Genomic DNA, 21878 nt, shown 5'->3' with positions numbered 1-21878 from the left:
AGGTTTCAGAGATGGAGGGGCAGGGCCCTCGAACAAAGTGTAAGTAAGTGGGAAATTTCACCTATTGCAGAGGCAGAAAACAAACAATAAAAAAGTTCTGGGAGGAACTTACACGCTAGGAGGGAAGGCAACCAAGAAAATAAGCAGTAACTACAAAGTGTGTTATATGATACAGTGGAAGTATGGGCCATAAGAGAGTCTGGAACTTATTTTAATTGACTAATGTCTGAACTGAAATCTAAACCATTGCGTTGTACAAATTTGAATTAATTCCTAAACTCTAATCCGTAATTTAAAAAAAAAAAATCTTCATTTTACAGTTGGTGGATTCAAAGTGGGATTGGACCTTCTTGTAGAATTTGAATTCCGCACAACCAGAACCACTGGAGTTCTTATGGGAATCAGCAGTCAGAAAATGGATGGAATGGGTATTGAAATGATTGATGAAAAGGTGAGTGTCAGTTTTCTAAATATTTCTGATTTCCTCATGATAGCATTGTTCATATGTAAGAACGTCTATTGTGAAGCCTTACTGTATTCTTTGTTGGGAGAAACTAGAGTGTATCTTTTCATCCTTCTAGATTATCTCCAACGTGTGTTTCCAACATACATACTCTGTAGACCAGTGTAAACTTTAAATGTGCTAATTCTACAGTTAGCCAATTGTGTCAACAAATAATGGGCCAAATGGTTTTAGATCTCAAGCTTTTACTGTGTTGCTAAAAGTACACTGATAGTCTCCTCTTAATGAATACACTATATGTAAAACTATAGATTCCAGTGGAAAAAAGAGGAGGGGGCCTGGATTGTCTAAAATCAGTCTTTGTCTCTTCTCACACAGTAAGCTCTTCTCAGAAGTCAAGGTGGCCAGCTGACATATCAGTTTCTCAGTGTTTACTTAAAAGCATCCTGATACCATTTCAAAAAAAGTGCAGATTTATTCTAAATTTAGATTAGTATAATTTGCTTACAATGAATAAGCTAATTCTAAACACCTCTCCAGTCCCTGTCTGCCTGTGAACAGCATCCTGCAACGAAATTACCTGTGTATAAACACTGAACTACAGGCAGCAGGGAAAGAGGTAGGCAAAGCAAGAAGTTACCCAATTTTTCTATCTGGCTCTTAAGTAGGAATCATACTTCATCTCTGGTCATATTTCCGCTCATACAGTGTTGTGGCCTCCCAAGAAGAAAGACCACATAGTAACCTCAAATATGCTTTCTGTTGCCTCCTCTCTCCCTCCTGTCTTCAAACCATCATCAAAGGCAATAAAGCAAAAAGATCCAGGAGGACAGAGGCAAAAAAGGAGAAACAGAAAAGCAACAGTTAATGGTTTTGACAGATTTTCAAACACGTTCACTACATCTTGTTGGAGTAAGCTTCGTTTCATCACCTGCTTATAACCACTGTTACTATCAGTTTGCTGGGGTATCAAGTTCCAATACAATGCATGTGTATTTTCACCAAGTCCTGCTATTACAAACTCCCCCCAATATAGTAAAATCTTAATCTTTACATCACCATTTAGTTTACAAACTTTTCACCTATTGCAGTTTGTCATCTTCTTTTTAAAACCCGTCTTTTCTTTTACCTTGTCAAATGTGTTGCCAGACTGTTTTTAATGTTTCAATATGTTTCTTTCCTTCATCAGCTTCAAAAGAATTCTGTCATCTCAAATTTCAAGGACTGTGCCATGTTACTGAAAACAGATTTTTCTTATTTAGACATGAACTTCCAATCTGAGTTTTCATTGTTAAGAATTTAACTGGCCTCCTGGCTCAAAGTCTTTGGCACCATGACCTGAAGCCTGCCCAAGAAAGTAATTGATGTTATTCTCAATCCTGCATATAAAATGGAATCCGTGAAGGAAAAAAGCATACATACAATTAAAGCATCAAAAGCTTACATTTTAAATAACCAATAATCCTCTAAAATGAATTTGTAAATCGAATCATTCTAAATATCTTTTAAGAAATTGTATAAGGTTCACTAAGAACTTTCACACTCTGTAAAGATCTACGGTAGGACTTATCTCTGTGCATATGAAGTTTGGTTGTTTTTTGTCAGCTAGTCTCAAATTCCAGGTCACATTTTCTGAAAGCAGAATTATTATGAGTCTCACACATCTTGCCTGTTGCTCCCAACAATGTCCAGAAGCAAAGAACATACTTTTTGTATTTTAATTTCTGTCAACATTTTAAAATTTTTTAAAAAGCCCCAGATACATTCATTTCTCACTATTCCAGCTAATGACTCTTCTAGAAACATAACAGTTTTTGCTATGTGAACCATCATGATACCTTTCTAATGAAACCGTCTGCGACTGTTCAATTTCCTGCTTTCTAGCTAATGTTTCACGTGGACAATGGCGCCGGCCGATTCACTGCGGTCTATGGTGCTGGGACCCCAGGGCAGTTGTGTGACGGACAGTGGCATAAAGTCACAGCCAACAAGACCAGACAGCGCATTGAGCTGACAGTAGACGGGCATCAGGTGGAAGCCCAGAGCCCAAACCAAGCATCTACATCAGCTGATACAAATGACCCTGTGTTTGTTGGTGGTTTCCCGGGTGAGCCTTATCTACTCCAGCAAGAATTTCTTTGCTGTTGGTGGATTTAAAATATTTATATTTCTGTAAATATGGTCAAGAATGTGTGCTTAAGTATACTTCCTAGCTTTAGAATCTACTCCCATAAATAACACCTTACCTGAAATTTCCAGTGTGTGAAATGAGCATATTACTTATAGAAACCACATGGGACTGAACTTTAGCCCCCAAAGTTTCATTCATGGGGAGATGGGGGCTAGAGGAAATGAATTTGGCTTATAAAAGATATGAGGCATTTAACAGCAATGAAGGCCAGAGTTGGTGTTCTTTCTGATTTTTTGAAAATTAATATACCAGAAGAATCATAAAATGTAATGGAACTTATTTCCTCAAGTTCTGGAAATCATTGGGTTAAACAAGCTAATTTCCCCCTTAGGTTATTATAGAGTTTATATTACAAAGAAACCCAAGCAATAAATCTGCATTCAAAATCCCTGTCCAGCACGTTAAGTACAGCATGTAAACCATAGAGTTACCTGAAGTGCCCATAAACGAGAGCGCCCAACTTGATGAGAAATAACCCAACTGCCTCTTTATAAATACTGTAATAACACGCTTTCAGCATTTTGGCAAGAGAAACTGCCATTCCCATTTATGTAAAGCTTCTCTGCTTAACAAAACAAGCAAAACATATATTCAGCAGTGGTTAATGGAGGAAAAGACATAGGAGCAACGGGGACCAATTCACAGCTCCTTTTTACAACGTTGCTTCTAAGTTAGAAAAGAACCTACTTCTGCTTCAATCAGGATAACCCTCAAAAATACTATGAAGGAGATAATGTATTTATTTCTCCACTCACGGTCTGTGAAATGGGATCCTAGTTAGCACCTACAAGGCCTGCTGAAAGAATGGAGTGTCTCCTTAACAACAACAACAAAAATTTGTGTGAGTTTTCAACCAACTTAACCTTTGGGGATGTATTTTTAAAAAAGTAATAAAGTCACCATTAAAAGCCCATGTCCTAATTCAGTAAAGTATTTGATCAATTGAATTCTTTCATTAAATTCCATAATGTATCACAGCTATAAATTTGTTCATTGCAAACCAAACTGCTATCTTAAAATGTATAATTCTACAGGTCTCCAGATTTCAGAATACATAACTATAGAAATGCTGTAAGTTTAACTGTTAGGAAAGCTAAGAACAAAATCACTAACTTTACTTAAAACAGCCTTCCAATTTAACGTGAAGCTAACAAACAGCTGACTTTAAAACATTCCCTTAAAAAAACTTTCAGGGAAGATGGACTCTGAGCCCACCTTGTCTGTCTCACAGACACAACTAGATAACATGCCACATTGAAGAGGGTAGGAAGGGCACAGATGCAGTGAGGTGTAAAGGAACACAGGCCATTGGCAGAAGTGAGAGAGGAGAGAAATAGACTATCACACTGGGGAGTCTGCATGGGGAAGACAAATCCCTGTAACACCTGGCTTTGAAAACTAGAGAGGCCAAATTTTGTCAGTTCTTACCACCACCAGCAGGACTTAAAGCCTGGAATGTCAAAAATCAGCAGACTTGACTCTGGGAGAGCCAGAAGGAGGATAAGAAACTGATTCCCCACCCATAAAGAGAGAGCACAACAAACAGCCTGTGGAGAAAAAGCAGAGAAGCAGCAATTTTAAAAACACCTGGGGCTAGTGGAGGGAGTTTTTTTACTGTCCTGGAGAGACAGAGATTGCTAGGAGACTCCTCCAGGAACAAAGTAGCCAGCAGGTGCCATTTCCCTCCCCTGTCTCCCAGCACAAACACACAGCCACCTGCAGGAACCAGTGCCGTCCCAACATTCATTACCTAACTTGCTTACACCAAGCCCCACACCCTCCAGCCTGGCTCACTTCAGTCCTGGCCCAGTGGCTTCCCTACCTCTGAAGACCAGCACAAACCTTGCCAACACTGCATTTTCCAACCTCATGCTTTGCAGGGCCTCCATGCCAACAGCAGTGGCCAGTCACCTCCCACAGAGGGCATGCGCACCTTGTTAACACTGTGCCTCCTGCTCGTGTGCATTTTGCAAATTGGCCTGGTCTCAGCAGCAGAGGCACATTCCCTCTGGCAGGTGACCAGCTCTACCTTGGTAAAAGTGCATACACACCCACTACTTTCAAGAGCAAGAGACTTAGCTGACTTTACTAACACACAGAAACAGATACAGACAAAACAAGGAGACAGAGGAAAATGTCCCAAATGAAAGAACAGGACAAAATTACAGCAAGAAACCTAAGTGAAATATAGATAATATGCTTGATAGAGAATTTAAAGTAATGATCTTTACTCACCGGACTTGAGCAAAGAGTGGAGAACATCAATGAGACCCTTAACAAAGAAAGAAAAAGAACCAATCAGACATGAAAAACACAGTAATTGAAATTAAAAGTACCCTACATGGAATAAAGAGCAGATTAGAAGCAGCAGAAGAACACATCAGTGACCTGGAGGACAGAGTAATGGAAAGTAATCAACCTGAGCAGGTGAGGGAAAAAAATTTATACATATTGAGAATAGACTTAGAGAACTCAGTGACTCCATCAAGTGTAATGACATTCACATTATAGGGATCTCAGAAGAACAGAGAAAAAAAGGGGGCATAACATTTATTTGAAGAAATAAGAGCTGAAAACTTCCCAAAGCTGGGGAAGGAAACAGAAATTCAGATCCAGGAGGCACAAAGATCCCCAACAAAATCAACCCAAGGAGTCCACATCAAAACACATAGTGATAAAAAGAGAAATTTAAAAGAAGCATGAGAAAAGAAAATAGTTACATACAAGGGAAATCCCATAAAGCTATCAGCAGATTTTTCAGCAGGAACTTTGCAAGCCAGGAGATAGGAATAATATATTCAAAATGCTAAAAGGAAAGAAATCTTCATCTAAGAATATCCTATCCAGTAAGACTATTATTCAGAATAGGAGAAAGAGTTTCCCAAATAAAAGTTAAAGGAGTTCATGATCACAAAACCAGCCCTCCAAGAAATGTTAAATGAGACTTTTTGAGTGGAAGTAAGAGTAAGAAAAGTAGGAAGAGCAAAGCAGTAAAAATAAGTATATCTGTAAAAATCACTTAAGGGACTCACAAAATAAAAGGATGTAAAGTATGACACCATATACCTAAAATGTGGGGAGGAAAGGAGTAAAAAATGAGTTTAAACTTAAGTGACCATCAATTTAATATAGACTGCCATATGCAGAAGATGTTATATACAAACCTGTGGTAACCAGACCAAAAACCAGTAATAGATACGCAAAATATAAAAAGATAGGAATCCAAGTATATTACTAAAGAAAACCAACTGAGAAGAGAGCAAGGGGAAAAATGAACAAAGATCTGCAAAAACAATCACAAAACAAATAACAAAAGAGCAATAAATACATACCTATCAATAATTACTTTGAATGTAAATGGACTAAATGCTCCAATCAAAAGACATCAGGTGACAGGATGGATAAAAAAAACAAGACCCATCTATATGTTGCCTACAAGAAACTCATCTGAGACCTAAAGTCACCTGCAGATCAAACGTGAGGGGATGGAGAAATATTTATCATGCAAATGGATGTGAAAGGAAAGCCAGGGTAGCAATACTTTTATCAGACAAAATAAACTTTAAAACAAAGACTGTAACAAGAGAAAAGAAGGATACTATATGATACAAAAGGAACAATCCAACAAGAAGATATAACAATGGTAAATATTTATGCACCTAAATACTTTAAAAAGTTAATAACAAATGTAAAGGAACTAATTGATAATAATGCAATACCAGTGGGGGACCCTAACACTCCACCCACATCAATGGACAGGTCATCTAAGTAGAAAATCAACAAAGAAAGAGTGGCTTTGAATGACATAACGGACCAGATGGATTTAACAGATATATTCAAAACATTCCATTCAAGAACAGCAAGATACACATTCTTTTCAAGTGTACATGGAACATTCTCAAGAATAGATCACATTTTAGGCCACAAAGCAAGTATCAACAAATTTAAAAAGATCCCAGTCATACCATGCATCTTTTCTGACCAAAATGCACTGAAACTAGAAATCAACCAGAAGAAAAAGTCTGGAAAGACCACAAATACATGGAGGTTTAATAACATGCTACTAAATAATGAATGGGTCAACTAAGAAATCAAAAAATAAATGGAGACAAATGAAAATGAAAACACAATTGTCCAGAATATTTGGGAGGCAGCAAAGGTGGTCCTAAGAAAGAAGTATATAGCAATACAGGCCTATCTCAAGAATCAAGAAAAATCTCAAACAAAATAACCTTCCACCTAAAGGAACTAGAAAAAGAATAAACCTAAAACCAGCAGAAAAGAAGTGATAAAAAAAAAAAAATAGAAACTTAAAAAAAAAAAAAAAATCGATCAGTGAAACCAGGAGCTGGTTCTTTGAAAAGATCAACAAAATTGATAAACCTCTTGTCAGATTAAAAAAAAAAAAGACTCAAAATCAGAAATGAAAGGAAAAATAACAACTTAAAATCCTTGCTATCTCTGTGGTGTAAGAGAATATTATGAAAAACTGTATGCCAACAAATTGGACAACCTAGAGGAAATGGATAAATTCTTAGAAACATATAACCTCCCAAAACTGAGTCAGGAAGAAATAGAAAATTTGAACAGACCGATTACTGGAATGAAATCGAATCAGTAATCAAAAAGCTCCCAAAAAACAAAAGTCCATGACCAGATGGCTTCACAGGTGAATTCTACCAAACATTTAAAGAAGTGTTAATGCCTGTTCTAACACTTCAAACTATTCCAAAAACATAGAAGAGGAAGGAAAACTTCCAGATTCATTCTATGAGGCCAGGATTACCAAAACCAGAGTAAGACTCTATCAAAAAAGAGAACTACAGGCCAATATCTCTGATGAAAATAGATGCAAAAATCCTTAACAAAATACTAGGAAACTGAATCCAACAATACATTTAAAAAATCACCACAAGTAGGGTTTATTCCTGGGACGCAAGGTTGATTTAATAACCACAAATCAATCAGTATAATATATCACATCAACAAGAGAAAGGATAAAAAACATAGAATCATTTCAATAGGTGCAGAAAAGGCATTTGACAGATTACAACATCCATTCATGATAAAAGCCTCAACAAAGTAGGTTTAGAGGGAACATACCTCAACACAATAAAAGCCATATATGAAAAACCCACAGCTAACATCATACTCAATGGTGAAAAACTGAGAGCTTTCCACCTAGATCAAAAACAAGAATGTCCGTTCTCACCACTTTTATTCAACATGGGACTAGAAGTCCTAGCCATAGCAATCAGGTAAGATAAAAGGAATGAAAGCAATCCAAATTGGTAAGGAAGAAGTAAAAATTTCACTATTTGCAGATGACATGATACCTATATATAGAAAACCCTGAACTCCACCAAAAAACTACTTGAACTAATAGGGAATTCAGTAAGGTCACAATACAAAATCAATGTACAGAAATCTTTTACATTTCTATACACTAATAATGAAGTGGCCGAAAGAGAAAGAGGAAAACCACCCCATTTACAATTGCACAAAAAATAAAATACCTAAGAATAAATTTAACCAAAGAGGTGAAAGAACCTATGCTCTGAAAACTATAAAACATGAATGAAAGACATTGAAAATGACACAAATGTGAAGACATTCCATGCTCATGGATTAGAAGAACAAATATTGTTAAAATGTCCATACTACCCAAAGCAGTCTTCAGATTTAATGCAATCCCTATCAAAAGGCCAACTGCATTTTTCACAGAACTCAAACAATCCTAAAATTTACATGAAATTACAAAAGATTCCAAATAGCCAAAGCAATCTTGAAAAAGAAACACAAAGCTGGAGGTATCACAATTTCAGATTTCAAGTTATATTACAAAGTTGTAGTAATCAAAACAATATGCTACTGGCACAAAAATAGACCCACTGATCAATGGAACAGAATAGAAAGCCTAGAAACAAACCTACCTTTTTATGGCCAATATTAATTTATGGCCATTAATTTAACAAAGGAAGCCAAAATATGAGTGGGATAAAGACAGTCTCTTCAACAAATGGTGTTGGAAAAACTGGGCAGCCACATGCAAAAGAATGAAACTGGATCACTTTCTTACACCATACACACACACACAGCCTCAAAATCAATTAAAGACCTAAATGTAAGACCTGAAACCATAAAATCCTAAAAGACAGCACAAGCAGTAATTTCTCTGACACCAGTCATAACAACATTTTTCTAGATGTGTCTCCTAAGGCAAGGGAAACAACAGCAAAAATAAACTATTGGTACTACACCAAAATAAAAAGCTCTGCACAGCAAAGGAAACAACCAACAAAACTAAAAGACAACCTACTGAGTGGGAGAAGATATTTACAAATGGCATATCCAATAAGGGGTTAGTATCTAAAATATATAAAGAACTGATAGAACTCAACACCCAAAAAACAAATAATCCAATAAAAAATGGGCTGAAGACATGAATATACACTTCTTCAAAGAAGACATGGCCAACAGACACATGAAAAGATGCTCAGTATTATTCATCACTGGGGAAATGAAAATCAAAACCACAATGAAATATTACCTCACACTCTCAGAATGGCTAAAATCCAAAAACACAACAATAAGTGTTGGCAAAGATGTGGCGTTTAGAACCCTCATGCACTTTTGGTGGGAAAGCAAACTGGTGTAGCTGCTGTGAAAGGCAGTATGGAGGTTCTTCAAAAAATTAAAAATAGAACGACCCTACCATCCAATAATCACGCTACTGGGTGTATACCCACAGGATATGAAAACACTAATTTGAAGGAATATTTGCACCCTTATGTTTATTGCAGCATTATTTACAGTAGCCAAATTTGGGAAGCAGCCCAAGTATCCATCAGTAGATGAATGGATTAAGAAGATGTTGTGTGTGTATATAGATATATATATGTGTGTATATATGCATGTATATACACACAATGGAATATTACTCAGCCATTAAAAAAGAATGAAATCCTGCCATTTGCAGCAACATGGCTAGATCTAGATAGTATTAGGCTAAACGAAACAAGCCAGAGAAAGACCACCATATGATTTCACTCATATGTGGAATTTAAGAAACAAAACAAATGCACAAAGGGGGGAAAAGAGACAAATCAAAAAAGAAAAATGCAGATTCTTAACTATAGAGAACAAATGATTATCAGAGAGGCTGTGGGTGGGGGGATGGGTGAACCAGATGAACAGGATTAAGAGTGTACTTACCTTGATGAGCACTGAGTTATATATGGGATTCTTTGAATCACTAGGTTGTACACCTGAAAATAACATAACACTGTAACTACACTAGAATTAAAAAATACCTTTAATATAGCAGTTGCATTTTAAAACTGAGCCCTTTTTGCTTTGTTTTTCAGATGGCCTCAACCAGTTTGGTCTGACAACCAACATTAGGTTTCGAGGTTGCATTCGATCTCTGAGGCTCACCAAAGGCACAGGCAAGCCACTGGAGGTCAATTTTGCCAAGGCCCTGGAGCTATGGGGTGTTCAACCTGTATCATGCCCAGCCAACTAATACAAATAAGTTTAACTCCACGAAAGGTCCTTCAAGTGTATCAAGTAAAACAAATATACCTTACCTAGATATGTTATTAAAACTAATCTGTGCATGTATATTAAATTCTTTCTGCACTCGGACGGTGCTAAGTCAGATCTCAGACTGAATTTAAATTCAAGTTTTCTCAAGTCCATAAATATTAAACCAATTATTTCATTCTAAATAATTGTTTCGTGTGATTTTAAAGATGAAAGACAACTGACATAAATTAATAAATTTACAACATGCCTTGGAGTCATCTCAAGAAGAGCTCAGATGGTATTTGTGAAGGCAACTTTTTTGTTTGTTTTTACTCCTATTAATACTTTTATCATCCTTTTCCACGTATGTCAGCCTTGGCTTGCTGTGCAGGCCACTGAAAACAACAGTGGATTTGGTATGTTTGGGAGGAAATCAGCTCCTTTACTCCCTATGTTTGAGAAGGCATTAGCAAATCATTTCCCTGATGCAAGTTCATTATTAGGGAGTTTAACTAGCCATATGAGTGAATACTTTTTTATTCTGAACATATATTTAGAGAGTATAGATCAGATTCAGGCCAGAGAGCTTAATTACTTGATTTTCTTGTTTGATAATGATTTATAGGCTTTGAGGAGACACCAGAACCAAGTTCCAGAATGACAATTAAGCACACATTTGATACTACAGTGCTGACACTCTGGGCTCCTTCAGTTTGCAGTGAATATCACAATATACATAGTCACAGAGGAATAATGCTGAAATGCATGTTTACTTACCAGGAAACAATAAACCATAAATGTAATAGAAGTAGATCACTGAGTCTTTTTGAGTTGTAATTTGACCTAACAAATTCATTTCCTTAAAAATGTCTTTGTTTTGTTCTTTTAACCACGATTTAAATCATCTTCAAAGGGGTCAGTGAGAAGACTGGCCTAGATTTTATTCATCAACTTAAGAAAGAAGTGTTTTCATTTGCCATCTGCAGTAGAAATAGTTGTAGCCTAATAATGCCGAATATTTAGAAGAACAGATCACATGGTAGTTTTAGCAAAAGAAGAATAATTCTGTCTGACAGTACGATCTACAAGGGAAAAGAAGGTGCTATTTCTAACAAAGGAGATAGCTAACACACTCTTAGCATTTCATCGTTGGCCAGTTGCTTGTTACCATTCGCCTACACAGCCTCATTCTAGAGCAAGTGATTCTCAATGATGGCTTCATTTTGGAATTATCTGGGAAGCTTGATTTGGTCTAGGATATAGCCTGGGCATGAGGGTTTCTAAAAATCTTCCCAGGCAATTCTAAAGTGCCATCAGGAATGAGAACCACCGTTCTAAAGAGGAAAATTATCAGCTATGCCAAAGTTGTAGAGTCATCTGAGACTCTATTGTTGACTTCGTCTGGCCACTTCTTCACACACAAAAATAATATTGAATCAAGTTAATGCCTTTTGAGCCATCTTTAAGCAATAAAACTCTTTGAAAACCAATGTGTTTTGAAAGTAAAGATGTTACTTCTGCACTGAATACTGACAAGATTTGGGCTTATCTGGAAAATAAGTGGATAAACAGAAATAAAGATGCTAAATTCCTAAATTAAAAGTTAATGCCTTTCTTTCCTGGAGCCTGAACAGAAAGAAATATAACAAATTTGAAAGTAAAGGTATCTAATTAACACTCCTATCAGAGTCAAGCCCTGTTGAAGTCAATTTGTGTATGAGTACCTTAGAATGGTAGAGACAGGGCACCTGGGTGGCAGTTGGTTGGGTGACCCACTCTTGGGTTCAGCTCAGGTAGTGGTCTCAGGATCTTGGGATTGGGCCTGTGTGAGGCTCTGCGCTCAGCACAGAGTCTGCTGGGGTTTCTCTCTCCCTCTTCCTCTTCCCCTACTCCATGCACACTCCTATGCATTCGCTCGCGCTTTCTTTAATTAAAAAAAAAACGGTGGAGTTGGAAAGGCCCTTTGAAATCAATAAATAACAGTGATTTTCAACTCTTACCAGACACTGAAATTGCCTTGGGCACATAAAAGAATCATATCTGGATATCACCCCAGATCTTAAATAATCTCTGGATAAGGCCTGGTATTGGCATTTTCTAAACATCTCCAGCTGATTCTAATGTGTGACTAAGGCTGAGAACTCAGGTTTTTACTGCCTCCATATTTTATGGGGAGGAACTGGAGGAAACCCAGGGAGAGCTGATGGTGTGCTCAAAGTCCCATATTAGTTAAGTATTCCAAAGTAGTCATAAGAAATCTAATCTGGACCCAAGCAGAATTCACTGAATCAGGTATTGGCTAAATTTGTCCCATAAAAAATCCGTATTCCAAAATGGATCATGAATTTGTATGGACAAAACTGTCCAAATTCTAAGATGAGAAATAAGGAAACTTTAGGAAAAGTTTCTCTAGCATATTTTAAATAAATTTTCTACCTCTATAATCAGATTCTTAGCCCAAAACAAAATGTTTCCTTCACCCAACCTTATCCCTCAATAATTTCCTCACCTCTTTCCACCCACAGCAATCATGAAGAAAGCAGAATACTTTTCATTTATTTTTCAAACACCCACTCCTCCCAGGTTGCCAGCCTTCTTCTTTAAGAAGGTGTTTTGCACTTCAGAAGAAAAACATTTAGGAGGGAAGTTTTATTGAAGTTACCATGGTGAACACAGCTGACAAAGGAAAATAAGGAACGGAGCAGATTTCAGCCCCAAAGCACTAGAACACTGCAGACACTTAAAGCTTCAATTAGCGCTTTTAAAAATCATAACTATTTTCTCCTTCTTTGATTTAGCCTATTATCTCTAACTACAGAACTCTTCTAGATTTTCTGCTTAACAATAGAGGAAATGACTACTTTACAAATTGAAAATCTCAATTTTATGTTAATTATTTGCTGAAATATTTTGGAATAAAACTGGTATCTACAATTATTATGGAAACAAAACACAATAGTTTTCACAAGTGCAGAGTGTAGTCTTCACTACCACTTGCGAAAGATATGACTTTTTCCTGATGCAACTTTATCTCCGTTTTATCTCTGTTGAATCAAGAGAGAGATACAAACCTATGTAGTGTACTCACTTGCATGACCAAGATTAGTACATACTTCAGACCCAACAGTTACCTGAAGGGAAGGAATGCCTCAGGCCGGGCCTGGAATTCTCTTATTTTGGAATCTTGCTAATGCAGGTTAGTGTTTGCCATTTGTGCCAGACACGGAAGTGAGCATGAAATTTGTGCCCAGGGTCAAAGTGAGAGTGTTACGACGTGAACTGAGCTCCCCCTTCTCCAAACTCATTTGTTGAAGTTCTAGCCCACAGTACCTGAAATGTATTTGCAGGTGGGACTTTAAAGGGGTAATTAAGGTAAAATGAAGTCGGGTGGGTGGGCCCCAATCCAACATGACAGATGGCCTTCTAAGAAGAGAACAGATCATGGGAAACAGATCATAGGGAAAAGATCATGTGAAGACACACAGAGAAGATGGCTAAGCCCAGAATAGAGGTCTCTCGAAGAAACCAACCCTGCCAACATCTTGAACTCAGATATCTAGCCTCCAGAATTGTGAGAAAACAAATTTCCATTGTTGAAGCTACCCATTTTGTGGTACTTTGCTATGGTAATCCCAGCAAACTAATGCTGGGCCTTTCTGCATCAATATATACATACAACATACCTACCTACCTACCTACCTACAGCATCAGCACATTTCAGGTTCCTTCAGAATGACATGTACATCAGAGAAACCAATTATTTTGAACTATGACCATTATCCCTTACGTAAATGAATAGAAAAAAATTGAGACTAAAAGAATATTCACAACATACTTAAATAGAGGAAGTTGTTTTTATATGTGCCTGGGGATATTAGGAATAGCTACATCATAATTATAAATCAATGAAATAATGTTCTTCTCAATAACACCACTTATTGAACTTTTCAGCAGAATGGATTCTCTGGAGAGCTTTTCTGGTTTGTATATTCAGGTTTAGAGAACTACTAATCTACCCTTGGACAAATCAAAGCCCTGCTTTATTTGGGAAAGTTGTCTCTCTCGAGTTCAGCCTGCTGCAGGGACATAGCTAATAATATAAAAGGTGGTAGCAGTGGAGGTGGTGAGAAGTAATTAGATTCTGATATATTTTGAAGACGGATTAGTGTTTCCTGCAGCATTGCCTATGGAGTATGAGAAAATAAGGTACTGATAACTTCTGATCATCTGAAAGAATAGAGGAGCCATTATTGAGAGATGGGGGTTGTAGTTGAAGTGGACTTTTTTACAGAAAGGAAAACCAGGTGATTAGTTTTAGATATATTAATTTTAAACTTTCCACTAGGTATCTAAGGACACTGTACCATAGGCAGTTGGATAATGAGTCTGGAGTTCAGAAAACTGGTCTGAGCTGTAGATATAAACATGGGAGTCATCAGAATACTGATGTTATGTATAGCCACATAACTGAATGAGATCAGCAAGGGAGTGAGATAGATAGAGGACTATGGCACCAAAATTAAGAGTATCATAAAAATTACTCAGAACTTTAAAATAGGAAAAAGAAGGTACTGTTCTTTCAGTGCAGTCCTGGGCTTGACTTTCTACTGATTGGACTATTTCACAACTCTGTAGGGTCAAAGGCACCTTATAGGTTTTTGTCTCATAGAAATGTAAATAAATTGTCTGGTTGAAGGTAACAATTTTTTTCTAATTGAGAAATCTTATCCTAATATCCCTTTATGTGTATGTGCGTATATAGGTTCTCAAATGCTCTTTAGACAAGTTTATCATCTTATTTCTTCCCTTACTAGTTGAGTTAAATAAAATCTTTGACATGTGTTCACATTATATTTGCCTGAGAGTCATAAATATTTAACCTTTTGAAAACTACACTTCAGCAAGGCAGAAGGGGAGGAGGGGGAACCAGCTGATCCGTTCAGCTTCAGTCCAAACCAAAAATCAAGTCACACAATTTGTTCATTTACAGGTGAGTTTTCTCAATTCCCTAACCCTATGTTTTCATTGTTGCATTTCCTGTGAAGTAAATATTACTTTAGAAACTTAAAATAATGTTAAGAGAGAAAAAAAGTTTAAGAATTACAGGGGCACCTGAGTGGCTCAGTTGGTTAAGCATCTGCCTTCAGCTCAGATCCCAGGGTCCAGGGATTGAGCCCCACATTGGGCTCGGCCTGCTTCTGCTTCTCCTTCTTCATTCCCCCACTTGTGCTCTCTGGATCTATCTCATAGATAGATAGATAGATAGATAGATAGATAGATAGATAGATAGATAGATAGCTTCAAAAAAGAAAAGAATTAACAGCTTTTTATTTCACTTTTTACTGATAATTTCTCTCTCCTGCTAGTTCCGCCTCTGCTTTTACACACACACACACACACACACACACACACACACCCCCAGTCTTAGCTATTTAATAATGTTGGAGCCAGGAACAGTTTATTTGTGGCCAGATACACTACTGACTTTTAAATTCCTTTATAGAAATGTGGCGTAAACTTTGACACGTCAACTCTTGTATATAACACCTAATCATAAAAACATGCATAGAATCTTTTAATCATTTTGTTATTTTTGAATTAAATAAATCAAACACTTAAATTAGATCAGTACATTAAAATCATTTTATATAATATATGATATTTTCTAATAAATCCCATTATCTTACCTATAATAGAAATCAAATTGACTATTGAAAATCACAAAAGAAATATCTGAATAGATTGACCAAATTTGGAGAGTATGTTTTGGATTAGCTGACTTAAAATGAAAGCTATGCACCATCCACAAAATTCATCAGAGATACCCTAATGGGCACTTCAGAGAAATGTGCAATCAACCCTGAAACTGAAATATCAGGGGGGCCTGGGTGGCTCAGTTGGTTGAGCGCCCGACTCTAGATTTCAACTCAGGTCATGATCTCAGGGTCCTGGGATCAGGCCCTGTGTTGGGTTCCTGGCTCAGTGGGGCATTCTGCTTGAGATTCTCTCCCTCTCCCTCTGCTCCTCCCCCCATTTGCATGTTCTCGCTCTCTTTCTCAAATAAATAAATCTCTTTTTAAAGATTTTATTTATTTATTTGACAGAGAGAGCGAGAGCACAAGCAGGGAGAGCAGGAGAGGGAGAAACAGAATCTGTGCTGAGCAGGGATCCCGATGTGGGGTTCCATCCCAGGACCCCAGGATCATGACCTGAGCCGAAAGCAGATGCTTAACTCACTGAGCCACCCAGGTGTCCCTCAAATAAATAAATCTTTTTTTAAAAAACTGAGATATCAACATTAAAAACTGCTGACTGCCGAAGGAGAAAGACATGACACACATACTAAGACATGATGAACAGGAAAAACACATAATATCAAGGATGAGCCCCAAATCAAAACTCACCAAACAGATGCTACAAATTTTAGGTGACAATGTTTCATTGAGATGTATTTTGTGTTGGAAACTCTACAGAGTATTTTCCAGGGTTAAAACGGTCAGGATTTATTTAATTAAATAAATGATGGTTCATGAATCTTCTAAGAGGTTCTGAATAAAGCCAGCCAACCTCTTTCTATATAAACAGATGGAGATGGAAGAAGAGAGGGAGAGAAAAAGAGAAAATGAGAAAACTGAGACTTTTCTCATTTTAAAGGCAAGGCCCACTTTAAATATATAGTAAAAATAAATTTATTGATAAATTCCTTTTGTTTGATCTTAATATACAGAATTCATATTAATATTTGATTAAAATTTTAGCAATGTGTTGTAGCATCAAAAATGGATCAAAACTATATAATGTCTGCAATTTTTATATTTTTGTATTATAAAACATCAATTGGTTCATTTTAACATTTTTCATTTTTTATTTCTCAATTACAGTTAAAAGAAGAAAGTTTCCACTACTACATGCAGGCACTTCTCCAAAATGACATATTGTTACTAAGAAATCATTTAGTGCCAGTAAATAAATAGTTAACTAGATATAATTTAACAATTTATTTTCTCTTATAAATTAGCTTCTAATGTATTAGAGATAATTATGATGCATCATATGTAATTTTTTATCAGATGACATAAATTAGGAATCTGATGAGGAAAATTTGCAGAAATTAACTTCATTATAGTCACAACATCAAGGTCCCCAGCATCTCTCTTTTGGGTAGTAAACCTACTGAATAACTGAAAACTTGAAGTAAGGATCATCAGAAATAATAATGTGGGGAAAAAAGAAAGGGACTAATAAGGAATTGTTTCAGAGAGATTAAAATAACAAATTTATAAAAAATTATGTAATAATCCAAATAATATTGGTTTAAACAATGTAATGTATATAATTAAACTGAATTCCTAAACCATGCTAGAATATTATATTTAAATGTATAGATTAATAAATAGTTTCCCAAATGTGGTTGTTCTGACTCTACCAGGTACCAGTTGGGTTCAAGTGTGTCCAGAAGCTCATCTCTGAAAAGGTACAGTAATAATAAAGAGTGTCATGGGAGAACAAAGTTCTTGAAGGAATAATTGAACAGAAATACAACAGGAACTGAAGAAATCAGGATCCAGATATTAAAATCAAAGAATCTCTTTAAATTAAAACATTGCCAAAATCCCTTTTCTTTACAAGACTATGAAGAGTAGAACTCCTATAAAAAAGAAAAAATACATAAATAAAAAGACAAAGAACTATTTGTCTAAATCAACCTTTCAATTAAGAATAAATTATTTCCAGGGCACCTGGGTGGCTCAGTCATTACGCATCTGCCTTCGGCTCAGGGCGTGATCCCAGGGTCTGGGATTGAGCCCCGCATCAGGCTCCTCCGCTGGGAGCCTGCTTCTCCCTCTCCCACTCCCCCTGCTTGTGTTCCCTCTCTCTCTGGCTGTCTCTCTCTCTGTCAAATAAATAAATAAAATCTTAAAAAAAAAAAAAGAAATTATTTCCATGCTCATAGATTAGAATAATATTATTAAAATGTCTATTCTATCCAAAGCAACCTACAGATTTAAAGCAATCCCTATGAAGTTACCAACAGAATTTTTCACAAAAATAGAACAAACAATCCTAAAATTTACTGTATGGAACCACAAAAAACCCAAACAGCCAAAATTATCTTGAGAAAGAACAAAGCTGGAGATTCTCAGATTTCAAGATCTACTACAAAGCTGTAGTAATCAAAACAGTGTGGTACCAGCACAGAAATAGACACATAGATCAACGGAGCAGAATAGAAAACCCAGAAATAAAACCACTCTTATGTGGTCAATTAATCTATGACAAAGGAGGCAAGAATATATTATGGGGAAAAGACAATCTCTTAATAAGTGGTGCTGGGAAAACTGGACAGCTACATGCGAAAGAATGAAACTGGACCACTTATACCATACACAAAAATAAAACTGAAAATTGAATAAATACCTAAAGGTGAGACCTGACACCATAAAACTCCTAGAAGAAAACATAGGTAGTAATTTCCTTGACATCAACATTTTTCTAGTTATGTTTCTTCAGGCAAGGGAAACAAAAGAAAAAATCTGTTGGACTACACCAAAATTAAAAGCTTTCGCACAGTGAAGGAAAACATCAAGAAAAAAATGGCAACCTACTGAATCAGAGAAAATATATGCAAATGATATATCCAGTAAAGGGTTACTACCCAAAATACATAAAGAACTTCTACAACTCGACACCCAATAAAAACCCAAATAACCCAATTAAAAATGGCAGAGGACCTGAATAGACACTCTTCCAAAAGAGACATACTGATGGCCAGCAGACATATGGAAAGATTCTCAACATCACTAATCACCAGGGAAATATAAATCAAAATCACAATGAGGTATCACCTTATACCCATCGGAATGGTTATAATCAAAAAGGCAAGAAATAACAAGTGTTGGTGAGAATGTGGAGAAAAAAGAACTCTTGTACACTGTTGGTGGAAATATAAATTGGTGCAGCCACTCAGGAAAATAGTATGGAGGTCCCTCAAGAAATTAAAAATAGAACTATCATATGATCCAGTAATTTCACTACTGGGGGTATTTACCCAAAGAAAAAGAAAACACTAATTAGAAAATATATATGCACCTCTATGTTTACTGCAGCATTATTTACAATAGCCAAGATATGGAAACAGCCCAAGTGGCTATTGATAGAGGAATGGATAAAGAAGGTGTGGTGTGGTGTGAGTATGTGTATATACACACATACACACACACGATGGGATATTACTCGGCCATTAAAAATGATGAGATCTTGCCATCTGTGACAACATGGATGGACCTAGAGGGTATTATGTTAAGTGAAATAAGTCAGAGAAAGACAAATACTATACAATTTCACTTATATGTGGAACCTAAAAAAAATGGATAAACAAAAAGCAGAAACAGATCCATAAATACAGAGAACAAACTGATGGTTGTCAGAGGGGAGGGAGGGTGGAAGAGAGTGAGAGATACAGGTTTCCAGTTATGGAATGACTAAGTCCCAGGGATAACAGGCAAAACAGAGAATATAGTCAATGGTATTGTAAGGGCATTGTATGGTGACAGATGGCAGCTACAATTGTGGTAAGCATAACACACAGAGGTCTCCAATCACTATGTGGCACACCTGAAACTAATGTAACATTATGTGTTAACTATACTTTTATAAAAAAGAAATGTTAGGGGCACCTGGGTGGCTCAGTCAGTTAAGCATCTGTCTTCGGCTCAGGTCATGATCCTGGGGTCCTGGGACCAAGCCCCACATCAGGCTCCCTGCTCAGCGGGGATTCTGCTTCTCCCTCTCCCTCTGCTGCTCCCCCTGCTTGTACTCTCTCTCTCTCTCTCTCTGTCAAATAAGTAAAAATCTAAAAAAAAAAAAAACTTTTTAAATAAGAAAAATTTTTAAAAAGAATAAATTATTTCTTAGCATCCATTTCACACAGTGAGACCAATTAATGAAAGTTTATGCAACAGTTGTAAGAGCCCATACATAATAAAATATTGGGGAAAATAATATATTCTATTTTGTGTAGGTTTTTAAAATCCTCCCAAAGGTAAAAGAAAGGTACAGTTACTGAACTTATTGAGCTGTAAAAGACAGGTATTCCAAATTTACTCCCCTTGCTTCTGAAAAGAATTCCCTACATTTCCTTTGGGGACCTATCCCTTCCACTACTCCTACATCAGAAACAGGTGCTGACAATTCAATCAGTAAATCCCAGCCCATCCTCGGACCTACAGTGACTGGCATACTAAGGGATCCAATTAGAACCAATGAGTTTTCTGTGAGGCCTGTGTGAAAAGATATACCCCTCTTCCAAGCTAATGCATAGTGTGCATAAGGATATGACAGCTGGGATGGGTGCATCCAATTTGCTACTAAGTGGGGAGCACCCACATCTGCCAAGGGACCTCAGGATGGAACCCAAGGATGAAGCTGATATTGCAAAAGGCAGAGTAGAGAAATCATGTGTTCAGTGAGTTAATTTCAGCTGAAGGCTGTCACAGCTCTGGCCTATTCAGTTATATGCACTAGGATAATTTTTTTTATTGCTAAAGCCAATATTCGAGTTTTTCTCTCACTTGGAACATTCGATTCTTACTGACAGATATGCTGACTATATGCTACCCTATATACACATTCTCCAAGTTAATCCTCTCAATAGCTTTTCTGGCAGCACTGTTATCATCCCCATTTTAGATATGAAAAAACAGAGGCTTTAAACACTTAAGTGACTTGCCCAAAGTCACCCAGCCAGGAAGTCTGGAACCATGAATTTTAAATTGAAAACATTACATAAGATTCAATACTTTCTGAAAGGAAAGTCCTAGATTATTATTTTTCTTACACTTAGATTACTTTGAAAAACAGAATTTGAAGATTAAGTTTAAGAAGTAGTTACTGTGAGCCCAGTGCTATTCTCATTGAGAGGAGAGGTAAAGCTATCATTCCTGACCTTTCTTCCCACAAATATTTTTAAATCCTAGACTATACAGTCACTGTTGAGATGAGAAACATATACCTTTCCAACTTTAGTGTGTTAAGACTGTCAAGCCAGCCAAAGCAACACAAGGGTGTATTATTGCAATATCAGGGTTTTTTATGGAACCCAAGGAAAGAACAAAATCCTGGCCTCATAAGGACATGTGATCAAGGACTGAAAACCATCAGGTTCTCCCCCAGCTATTCCACCTTCATCTGTTTCCCATGTTACTGCTCCAGTCTTCTCTCTCCAGACGGGATCCCCTGCTATGACTGCATGTAAACAGACAACTTCTGTTTACAAAGTTATTTTCAAGGAACCCGCAGAGAAGGACTAGCTGTTCTCCATCCAAATGTGAAATTCCAAAAAAGAAAGCATGATTGGCTGGGCAGGAATCAGGTGTTGACCTCTTGTGATCAAATCAATATGGTTATGGGAAAGATCAGGTAGTACAAGCATACCTGTATAGTAACAACACTCCCTGGTGGCCCAGAGGTGGGAGCAATTCTGGAGAGTAGGATTACATTAGAAACCCAAAAAATCGATTCCACTATAGCATAGAAGCAAGACAAAACTAGAAAAAGTCAGTGCTCAATTTAGGGTGCATAGAAGTTCAGGAGAGATGGGGCTCCGTAGGGCCATCAGGAGAGGCTTTGAGTCCCTGGCAGGACTTTTAAGATTCCGACTCTCATCCCATTTCTGATCACCAACTATGATTCTGCACC

The 21878-nt window shown here is 36.9% G+C and overlaps 1 protein-coding gene and 1 long non-coding RNA gene across 3 annotated transcripts in view; one reads left to right on the top strand and one right to left on the bottom strand.

Moving 5' to 3' along the window:
- The window catches only part of LAMA2 (laminin subunit alpha 2), a 603226-nt gene extending 591449 nt beyond the window's left edge, over positions 1-11777 (top strand). For both annotated transcript variants that reach the window (XM_057311058.1, XM_057311057.1), the window contains 3 exons: positions 321-451; positions 2348-2570; positions 10022-11777. In XM_057311058.1, the coding sequence (XP_057167041.1) occupies positions 321-451; positions 2348-2570; positions 10022-10179 (512 nt within the window). In that variant the 3' untranslated portion in view covers positions 10180-11777. The remainder of the gene's footprint in view (positions 1-320; positions 452-2347; positions 2571-10021) is intronic.
- On the bottom strand, positions 9718-17941 carry LOC130543540 (uncharacterized). Its single transcript, XR_008958951.1, has 3 exons — positions 15294-17941; positions 11906-12105; positions 9718-9922 (listed from the first exon to the last, which is right to left on the bottom strand). It is a non-coding gene; the product is annotated as an uncharacterized LOC130543540 (long non-coding RNA).
- Between the last annotated feature and the right edge of the window lie 3937 nt (positions 17942-21878).

Source organism: Ursus arctos, unplaced genomic scaffold (genome assembly GCF_023065955.2).
Source record: "Ursus arctos isolate Adak ecotype North America unplaced genomic scaffold, UrsArc2.0 scaffold_13, whole genome shotgun sequence".
Taxonomy (NCBI): domain Eukaryota; kingdom Metazoa; phylum Chordata; class Mammalia; order Carnivora; family Ursidae; genus Ursus; species Ursus arctos.
This window is presented reverse-complemented; position numbering and strand designations above follow the sequence as displayed.